Raw genomic sequence first — 11,604 nt, forward strand, 5'->3', positions numbered from 1 at the left:
TGATATATAAAAATAAAATAAAAAATATGTTTTACGCTTCTAACATACATTGTGACCGAAAAGTTTCCGGAAATTTTAAATAAAACGCAAAATTCTTAATCTTCATCAATATTTATTTTTATCTCCTTCAAAATATGCTCCATTAGAAGCGATACATAAATGCCAACGTTTCTTCCAATCATCAAAACATTTTTTATAGGCGCTTTCCGGTATGGCTTTGAGTTCCCTCTGCGAATTCTGTTTTACGTCTTCTATGGATTCAAAACGCGTTCCTCTGAGTGGTAATTTGAGTTTGGGAAACAGGAAAAAGTCACACGGTGCAAGATCAGGTGAATACGGTGGCTGTTCGATGGTATTTATTGGATGTTTGGCCTTAAAATCGTTGATAATGTTGGAACAAATTGAGGTGAATCGGAACAAGCCGAGCGTTGACACGTCGCATACACAAATTTTCCACCAAAATCAAACGAGCCATCTCACGACCGATGCCTAGCTCTCGTGCTATCTCTCTAACACTCACATGAGGATTTTGGAACACGATTTCCTTTGCCTTTTCAATGTTTTCGTCGGGGGTAGAGGTCGAAGGTCGTCCAGAACGCGGCATGTCTTCGACGGTCGTACGACCGTCCTGAAAGGCTTTGTACCACTCATAAACTTGAGTTTTCGATAAAACTGATTCCCCATAAGCCTTTTGTAGCATTCGCAAAGATTCTGCACACGAAATTTCGTTCGAAACACAAAATTTGATGCAAACTCTTTGTTCAATATTTTTTTCCATTGTTTTTTTCGCAACGCACTACTGAGGTGAACTGGTTTAAACAGCTGCCGTAAACGAACTGTCTGACAGATCGCGCTCATTTTTGGCATAGTAATTGTCCTTAATTGCTGCCAAACTACATAAACTTAAAATATCGAAGAATATACAGCGCGCGAATTTTAAATGAGAATTTCCGGAAACTTTTCGGTCACAATGTATAAAATATTAATATCACCAACCTACAATACAATAGTTTTTTTAACCGGTAAATATTACAGTATTCACCTCTTTTTGAAATGTTTTGAATAAAAGAACCAATGGAAACTAAGATGGCTCTTATGCAAAATATCACACACAAAATATTATGTGTACTTATGTATATTATATTATATTCTTGTGTCTTGTTCTTATGTTGCTGCTGTTCTGTTATGAAAGATCGGCTTATTCTGAGGTCCTTGTAGACAAGGTACATCCATGGTGCCATGATAGAAGGACATTAAAAAGAGTAAATAGTTGGAAGCTGGTACTTGGTGGTACTATCACCATCTGTAAATTATTGTTGGAGAACAGTGTCTTTCATGAGGCCAACGGATCTTGAGCAAGAGGGAAGACTTTTTAAATTTCTATTCTAATGTGGTCGACACTTAATAGCAAAGAACCAAGGATCCTGCGTATTCTACTAAAAAAAAATATTTCTAAGGTTGTCAATTGTGTAACATTTCACCAACTGGTTGGCTAATGGTTCCCTGTTATGAATACTGCGACAGTTGCGAAGTTACCGAGAAGGATGAAACACTTATTTCGCATATAGTCAGTTGTAGTTAGATATTAAGCGAATAATAGAACAGTGAAGTTTCCATTCTAAGTAGTAGCATTACAATAGACCTGCAGATATTAAATGACTTGGTCAATTTAACTGAATACTGGATTAACCTAACGTAATTGTATAGATGATTTTGACCTGACCTGAGCTGAGTCAAAATTAATTAGAACATATTGAAATCAGCGTACTGTTTTTCGTTTTACTCCGGTCGTCTTATATTTTTACTTTATTTAATAATTTTATATAATAAAAAATTGTTTTATTTTCTTTTTAGGATATTTCAAGCATGAAAAATGTAATAACTCGTGTAAAAGGAAGTCAGCCAGCACCAATTTTACTAGTCGCCAATAAATTTGACTTAGATTGCCAAAGAGAGGTTTCAACAGCTGAAGGTATTTATATTTTTATAATTATATTAACATAATCTATAATTATAATTCATATTTAAGGAAACGCTTTAGCACAATTATGGGAATGTCCGTTTATTGAAGCATCCGCAAAGGATAGAATAAATGTAAATGAAGTCTTTGCAACCATAGTCCGAGAAATGAATATTACACAAGAAAAGCGCCAGAAAAAAACATACTGCTGTTGTACACTTTTATAGAAATTTTAAACAATTTTTTAAATGTAATATTAGCAAAAAGGAGTATATTTGTATATGCCAATTATATAGATGATAAAATTATGTATAACCGAACTTATTACATCTTAATAATGTAAAGAGTAATAATAAATTTAATATTTTTTATTAAAAAAAAAATTTTAAAAAAAATATATATATAATAAATAAAAGTAAATATATTAGTATATATATACTTTTATGAATAATAAATAAATAAATAAGAATGTATCCTTTATTTAGAAAGAAGTTTACTCTTATGTAATATTATATTTTAAAAATCGAAAAGGAAGAGTTTATTTTTTACAGACATATTAACTAATTTAAAATAATTAGTTTTGTTAGGGAAGCATGATAACGATTTGTTAATGTCCTTTTCCTAATTTGGATATTTTCTATTATTAACACACATTTGATTTGAGTTCATTTGATTATATGATTTTCAACTTTTATCAATAGAATAACGAGTAAAACAAAAAAAATTGCAAAGTATTACAAATAACCGTATTTTTATTTGAGCTATCTAATTATACTTTGTATGGCTTAGTGTACTAAGCTGTTGTAAGTATAATTATTAATGTAGCGATGACATAAAATTATAAGCTCTTGCTTAAAATTCTGTTCAATTAAATTTATTCAAAAAACGATATTTTGAAAATCACATATTTAAGGTAAATATTTATTTCGCTTTTGACATCAATTAATGAAATGAATGATGCAAAATTACTAAACTTTAAATAAATATTTGTCCAAGTATTTTTTCAGTGGTGGATCATCTGGATTTATCTCTGCCGATTTTTTAAAAGTATTGTGATATGAAAAAACGTAATGAATAATTGTCTGAAATTACAGGTATTTTTTTCTTGTAGGGATCGTTTAATGCCTTTTAAGATTTATAAGTTGCCTTCAAATAAATTACTTATTTATAGTAAAGTATTTACATTATATGTGTAGTAGGCCACAATGGAATTAACATTTAAATAGTCAATAAAATAACAAATTAACAAGACAACCGTCTAAACAGTTCAGTGAACTAGATATAAATACTATAAGGTAGATTATTAAATTGATTTTAACGTTAATATGACGGTAGTGACTATTTTAGACAGTATTGTGTTTAATATAGAGGTTTCGAAAAGTAGTGAGCTACAACAACAAAAATCCTTTTTATATTATTTCAATTAATTGAATTTTTTGCTAACCATACAGTTGTTTCAAGTATTGCCAAATACCCATCATCAGTGGTCTTGATGTTATTTCTTATATTTAATTATTCGTAGACTATTAAATAAATAGGACTTTTGTTGTGAGGCCGTTTAACTGAACTACTTGTGTTGGTGGTGAGATAGGTTATTCAATAAAACAAGAAAAAAATGATCAATTAAGATTTAAAATTTGTAGTCATCACGTACAATACTGGTACGACAGCGCTTGACCGAGTTCTCCATACATTTTTGGTAGGTTGATTTATGTTCAAATGTTACAATTAATGAACCAAGTGTATGACAAAATTATTAACAAAATGTTAGTCAACAAAAATCCATGATAATCGTATATATCACTATAACTGTGCCTGAGTACATCAGAGATCAGACAAAATGTTAATTAAAATTTATGAAATTGAAATTTGAACAGGTCAAAAACATTAATGTATCGCATTTCGGTATTAACGTAATGTTTTACAAATATTGTTCCGCATGAATTGACTGACATGACCAAATTTTTTGTTAAAAATGGTGATAACTGTTAACGGGTTTCCGCATCAGCTTTTTCGGGAAAATCCTTTCATCTAAAACGTTTTTGTTTTTTCTTTTTTGATAGTATATCAGGGATCTACTGTAGCTTAGATGAGTTAGTAGTTATAACAGTGATAATAAAGACCCACTTAGATTTATGGGTTTATGTGATGTGTTTTAAGGCATCTGGAACCTTAAATACTTTTTAGGCGAAATTCTTGCAGCTGTATTAAACATTTTAAAAAAGTATGTTTTAAGGTTCTACATTAGTTTACATTATAAATATCTGTTTTTAAAAATCAAGTATATTCAAGAATCATTTAAGTTTTTGAGGGATTTTCTTGTTAGGCTTGTACACTCTTTTATATTATCTATGCTTATCAAGTAACTAATATTGCAGATTATTTAAACTGATATCTGAAATACACGCAGTAGAAATAAAGCAGAACACATAAAAAGTTGTAAGCTACGCTAACATATTTAATATCCGTATTCTGGATTACAAAACACTGTTTCATCTCAATAAAAAGGCAATGTATTTCATATCTATTATATAGATATGGTATATTAAGAATATTAAATTCATACTTAAGGATTTTAGATTGGATACATTGGATTAGTGGGATAGTGGATTAGCAAGCATTGTTTGTCATCATGTGTGTATATGTTGGAATTTGAATAAGGCAAAATAATGAAGCCTTTTCTATTGTTAACATAGGTTCGACTTTTTGTTTACTCACCAACATTTTTTTTTTGTGATTTAATCTTTATTTGTATTTGTTTAACTCCGTGAGTATAGAGCTGAAGTCAATTGTTTTATCACCTTTCAAAATATATGAATTAAATAATTATGACTAACCCTAGATAACTAAGAGGAAAACAATCTTTAAGTGCAATCGAGTTGCCATTAAATCATTTGTAAGCGTAGAACTGAAAATAAGTAGAATTGTCTCCAAAGGAAACAAGTGAACATGTTTATTTAGAAAAATCCTCACGGTTTGATAGAGTCGATAATATGCTATTACGTCTTCTTTCTTAGCATAAGTATCCTGGATAGATTAGTGAATTTTTGTTCATTTCATTCCATCACTCTTTCTATTCTTAACTTTTTTCTTTAGTTTTTATTCAAATCATCCATTTTTGTGACGCTTTTTTCTTGACCACGATGAACACTTTGACAAATATTATTTTCCTACATTGTCTTTTTAGTAAGTGGCTGTCACCTAAAGCGATAAGACATTGTTTCTATTTCGTCGTTTTAACAGATTGGGAATGAGGTGGGCTCCTCATAGTGCTATAAATTTTCTGTAAGTTTTTGCGTTAATCTACGAGCAATTGCTCGAAATTACTATCCTACAGTAAGTAAGAATATGAATAGGTTGATTAGGTTTTTCAATAGGTTGATTTCACTTTTTAAATTCAAAGTAATTTAAATTGATACACAATTTCGAAATGAATTTTATTCATAGTGTAGAAGTAAAAGAAGTATATGTCTGCTACATACTGCTATAAGAAATGTACGAGGTAGTGTTTACAATTTTAAAGGTGTCAAGGATTTCATTTATCTTGGCACCGCCAAAACTAATAACAAACAGGGTCAACTTGGAAATCAGGCGAAGGGTTACCAATGCTAATAGGTTCTACTATGGGCTTTATAGGCAATTAGGATGTACAGCTCTCTGTCTCGATATTTAGATATATTTAGATAAATTTTACAATCTATACATCCCTTATCCTTTCTTTCTCATGAAATAATGAAGAGGCAGTGTTGGAGTGAAAAGTTCTTTTGATCCTTGGATCTCTACAAGTTAGCGAATGCCAATTTAGCACAACCCAAATACCCGAACTTAATTACAACATTACAGTGTCTTCACTAGCTGTATCATATCGTAAAAATGGAAGACGCTGCTATAGCGAAAATTGTGTTTAACCTGACAGTTGAAGATATAAAACCTAAATTCAGAATGTGACTGAAATGGAGTAATCAAGTTGATGGAGCTGTAACCGCACCTGATATCCGCTCATTATCTATCGAAATTAAATAATGAGTTTTTATGGCCAACTAAGTAGGAATATAATTTAGTTACTCCAACTATTCGGTAGTACCACTTATATCGTTTTGATATATATTAGTTTGAGTTCAATCTTAGAACAATTATTTATCGATATCAGATCTGCTAAGGACATTATTAAGTAAATTTTTGACTTCATGCTTTTTCTTTTTAAGATTATTTTAACTAATCTCTCTAGCTTTATTGAAATAAGGTCTATTGTGAGAGTAAACTTAAAGTTGTGCAGTAATTATAGAGTGGTTGATCGAAAGTATTCTGCAAAAGAATAGATACTCTTCTAATTATATTAAAGAGTGGCGTTAGTCGTTTAACCGAAAAGAATAAATAATTTGAGGTAGGTAAGTCGTTTAAAACTCTTTTTGGATTTCTTTATTTTCTACATGCAACGCTTTGATCTGTATAAAACAAACACTAAATATTGTAAATATTTATTTATTATTTATTTTATAAAAGAATAAATTTTTATAATACTTTTTGTTGCATATTTATTTAATGTTATTGATATCCTTAGTGAGGGTTGATAAGTGGAGTTTGGAGTAGGTCAAAGTTATTTCAACAGCACGCAATTGCATTTTCTGGCATTAATATTTTTTATTTCATATTTTTTATTGGTTATTATAACAATTATTATTATTAATTTAATTAGGAATTCATTATTTAAAATAAATCCATTCAATAATTTAAAATTAATTTTAATAAATGACTCAAGCTTAATACTTTTATAAATATTTGTTAAATCTTGAACAAACTGGTGTACATTTTATATAAATATTTTTTCATATAATGCAATTAAAATATTTAAAAATATTTAATGGTATATTGTATATATAGTGAAGGATGCACATACATCTATTAAAATCGCATTTTACTAAAACGTATTTCATCAGTATGTTCTGCTGAGTTCCTTACATTTTCTGTTAATATTATTAGTTTTGAAAAATTCTGAATGGATAGGCAATAGTAATATTGACTAAAAATGCTGCCACAACAAAATTATGGGACTATTACAAGAAAAAACTATATAAATATATAAGAACAAAGTAATTTACTATTTAGATACCCATAAACATGCATAAATATGCCCAAATTGTTTTGTTTTTGTAGCGTCCCTCGAGGCTTTGCATGCCAATTTCTAATTTTTGACGACGGTTGCCAGTGTTACGAATTTATTTTCACTGCTTCATAATTATTCGTTATATTTCAAGAACTCCATGACAACATAATTTTTGGGGTTTCTCTAGAAAAAAATCACTGCACTTAAGTCATTTCAAAATTGTCAGAATGAGGACAAAATTTAACTTTCGAATACGGTTTCCTAAATATTTATATATAATCTTAGTATGTACTCATTTCAATCTAAAAATCGTACATCTCCTAGATGCTCCACCAATAACGATACCAGATCAAGGAACAGTTGTTGGAACATATCTTAAAATGTTTCGAACACAAAATATAAAAGCATATCTTGGGATTCCATTTGCACAGGCTCCACGTTTTGCTCCTCCAGAAATTGGTAATTTGAAATGGCCAGGTGTACGTAATGCAACAAGTTATGGACCTAACTGTTGGCAAAAGTCTTCAAAGAATTTGGATATGAACACCAAAATAATATTTGATTTATTAAGTAATCAAAAATCAAATCTCGATCAAAATATATATGATGAAAACTGTTTAAACCTCAATATATTTCTACCAGATGGTGAGTTCATTACTAAATATTAATATTAAATATTAACACATAAATAAATAAATTTAAATAAAAAATAAATTTCGTTATATAAATCGAATTTGATTTATTTAGTTTAAATAGTTTTAGTTTTTAATTTATTTATGTATAGTTTAAATATTATAAATCACATTATGATTTATTTGTCTTTTATATTAAAATTTTGTTATCAATATTATTATTTCTTTTATTATTTACTGTTTTGTGCATGAACATAGAAAATCACAGTAAATGCGTTTCTAGTGAATTTTCGCTACTGTTTCATTAATTCCTATAGATCCATAGGACTGTAACAATCGTATTTTATTCAGAGGTTTTGGTTTATATATGTACAATATATAAAAATATAAAAACAGATTTGTCATTGAAAAGAATTTTTGCTGTTGTAGTTCACTACTTTTCAAAAAAGACCTCATTATGAAATAAACTAGTTTCTATTAAATATAATAGTCACTTTCTTTTAGACGAAAATTGACGTTAAATTACAACTTATATTCACAAAATATATGGTCTCACCCGGGCGAATCGTGGAGTAACTTTCTCAGTATTACATTCCTAAATTAAGTTCTATACATAAGAAAGAAGATATAAATCATGCAACAAATAATGCCTTACAAACAGAATAGTGTTGAAGTTTGACAACTAAAATTAAAATAAAATTAATTCAATTATTCTACAGCTGGTTTATGATTTCGTTCTAATATAAACACAGCAAGTGAATGAATTAATAATAATATTAAATTAATAATTTCACAGCAAATTAACAAAACTCCAGAAAATTGTGTGAACATAAATGTCAAGTACGACTTTGGGTCAGTTGGTTAAGGACCGCTGACTTTGAGCTTTAAAATTGGTAGGACACGAGTTCTATTTCTGGTACTTGTAGTCTTGAAAAATTATTTACGAATAATTATATAGAAGAATTATTTCCAAGAACACAGATGATGGGTATTTGGCCATACTCGAAATAGCTGTGTGGTCAGTTAAAAATTCAATTAATTAAAAAATAATATAAACTGAATTTTTGTTATTGCAGTTTACTATTGTTCGAAAAAAACCTCTTTATGTACAATATATATAAATATAAAAATAGTGCAGATGTCGTTATTTGTATACGGTTGCAGATTTGTCAACGATTGTCCCGATTCAAACAATAAATATTTAACTTATTTATTGTGTGAGAATGAATCATAACATATACAGTGTGATATAAAAACTTCTTAAAAGGTTTATAATATTATTATATATGTATGTGATATATTCATTTAACTTGCTCATTTTGCAATTTTAAATAAGCAAATAAAATTCTATTGATTATAATCTCCTAAGTTTCATTTGAGTTGATGCAATTTCGTTGGCTACACAAGTTGACCTTTAAAATTTGGTTTTAATACAAAAATTATACACAATTGCATATCATGACTACTGATAATATATTCGTTTATAGTTATTTAAAAATTTAATTATATCATAGTTTATTTTATGGGATCCACATTTAACAGAATCGATCTAAATTAAATGGATTTATTTTTGTACCCCATTTTTTGTCATATTTTTGGTTATTCTTATTAATAATATTTCGTAACCCATTAATCCATTGTTTTTTTTGTATCAAATCTAGATAATTTAAAGTTCTCTTCGATTTTTCAAAATATTAAAAACTATTTGTTAACACAGTTAAACTGTTAAAAATATATATATTAATTTAATATATATTTAATATCTTAATTTATGTACTTATAGGTTTTGCTGGTTCTACTGGTTTTGCAGTAATAGTTTGGATACATGCTGGTGATTTTTCATATGGGAGCTCAACAACCATAGATCCCTTTCATTTGGTTTTCAAACAAAATGTAATAGTTGTTACTATTGCTTACCGTTTAAATATTTTTGGGTTTCTATCTACTGGTGATGGAGAATCGCCAGGAAATTATGGACTTATGGATCAATCAGCTGGATTATATTGGGTACGAAAAAACATTCATCTTTTTGGAGGCGATCCAAACAAAATAACTATAATGGGACATTCAGCAGGTGCTATTAGTGTAGGCTTACATTTAACTTCACGAGAATGGTCGAAAGATGCTTTTCAGAAAGCTGTTATGATGTCGGGAAACCATTTGGCAAAAGATGTTGTTAAAAATCCAACTGAATACGCAAAAACTTTAGATATGATTGCAAATGTATTTGATTGTCCAAACAAACCAACTTATCTATTGATACAATGTTTAAAACGTCACGATGCAAAAACTATTATAGATAACATGCCGCCAATTGAATGGGGTCCAGTTATTGATGGAGGATTAAGCAATACTTCGTTGCCATTCATTGAAACTGAACCAATTATGTCTTTTAAAGTAGGAAACTATCATAAAGTCCCACTTTTAATCGGATTGACAGATATGGAAGATGCTTTACTTATCATTGAAAACGATAATACAAATAAAATAACAAGTGAAGATTTTTATAAAGTGATTTCAGATATTGCTTTAAATGATCTTAAAAAACTTTATGAACCAGAATTTGAAAGTGTGTGCTCGCATTCGCAAATAGTAATTGATTCAATCGATTATATATACGACGTTAGAAACGGCGGAGATGTACTTAACAGTTTTGTTAATTTTTATACGGACAAAATGTATGCTGCACCTACATGTCAACTTGCAGATATTTTAACTGAAAGTGAAAGTATATATACATACTTCTTTAATATAAAACCAAAAACCAAGTTTTACGAACTACCTACTTGGGTAAGCGTACCAAAATTTTATGATCAAATATTTATATGGGGCGTACCGTACATGAATAATTACGAACTCGTTAAAGAATGGAATTATACAGATAAAAAAATTTCAGATATAGTAATGACTCTTTGGGCTAATTTTGCAAAAACTTCCAACCCTACAATATCTAATGTTTATGTAAAATGGAGTCCCTATAATAAGTTAAATAGAACTTTTTTAAATATTAATGATAATTTTGAATATAAAACTTTAAATAATATTCATAGAATATCATTTTGGAACGAATATTATCCAAAAATTTTGAATTTTACAGCTGAGTGCTGTAGTTTAAATAGCAGTACGAACTTCCATTTATCTTTTTATATAATCTTGTTAAATGTTATTATCTACTTCCGTAAATATTTAAATTATTTGTAATGGAAAAATTAGCATAATTATACAAAATTGATTTACAATAATTAAATAAAAACAAAAATTAATAAAGAAATAAAAATTATGAGCGAGAAAATTAGTGCTTCACGTAGCTTGTTTCCAATATGTAAACACTACATTCAAAACTACGGTTTCAGATTTGTTTATTCCATTTACAATAATTAAACTTAAAAGTACCTTAAATATACGTCATAAGAGAAGATTTTTATAAGCAATGCTTAAATGTTTTATAATATTATATTATGAAATAAATTGAAATATTTTTAAATTAAACGATTTGTTTTAATGAAAAGTGTTTATTCTGAATATTAACTATTTCAAAACAGTAGCATATGTATTAAATTAAAATATTTTTCAAAATTTTATTAAATTATTACAAAAATTACAACTTAATATTTACTTAATTTAATAATATGTAAATAAACTAGTAAATATATTTATTTAGATTATATAGACGTAATTAAAAAAAATTAAAATGGGTAAAATAATATTATTAAATTAAAAAAACCTTCTATTGCTGGAAATTAAAAAATGAAAAGTACACACACAATATTGCTTTCCTTTAATATGAAAAACGACATAATATCGTTTGAATTTATGACTTCTTATGAAGAAGTGACTAAAGCTCGTAAATGTATAATTAGTTTTTTGTGATCACTAACCTCCTGTTTTGGTATTTGACTGCGATGATT

The 11,604-nt window shown here is 28.2% G+C and overlaps 2 protein-coding genes across 2 annotated transcripts in view; both read left to right on the forward strand.

Annotated features, from left to right (window-relative positions):
• LOC119684785 (ras-related protein Rap-2c-like) overlaps window positions 1-2,330 on the forward strand; it is a 9,367-nt gene extending 7,037 nt beyond the window's left edge. The window contains exons 3-4 of the mRNA XM_038098909.1: window positions 1,855-1,972; window positions 2,030-2,330. Of these exons, the coding sequence (XP_037954837.1) occupies window positions 1,855-1,972; window positions 2,030-2,187 (276 nt within the window). The 3' untranslated portion in view covers window positions 2,188-2,330. The remainder of the gene's footprint in view (window positions 1-1,854; window positions 1,973-2,029) is intronic.
• A 5,114-nt stretch (window positions 2,331-7,444) lies between these two features.
• Window positions 7,445-11,604, forward strand: part of LOC119676993 (acetylcholinesterase-like) — a 5,120-nt gene continuing 960 nt past the window's right edge. The window contains exons 1-2 of the mRNA XM_038088259.1: window positions 7,445-7,574; window positions 9,480-10,667. Of these exons, the coding sequence (XP_037944187.1) occupies window positions 7,445-7,574; window positions 9,480-10,667 (1,318 nt within the window). The remainder of the gene's footprint in view (window positions 7,575-9,479; window positions 10,668-11,604) is intronic.

Source organism: Teleopsis dalmanni, chromosome 2, assembly GCF_002237135.1.
Source record: "Teleopsis dalmanni isolate 2A chromosome 2, ASM223713v2, whole genome shotgun sequence".
NCBI lineage: Eukaryota > Metazoa > Arthropoda > Insecta > Diptera > Diopsidae > Teleopsis > Teleopsis dalmanni.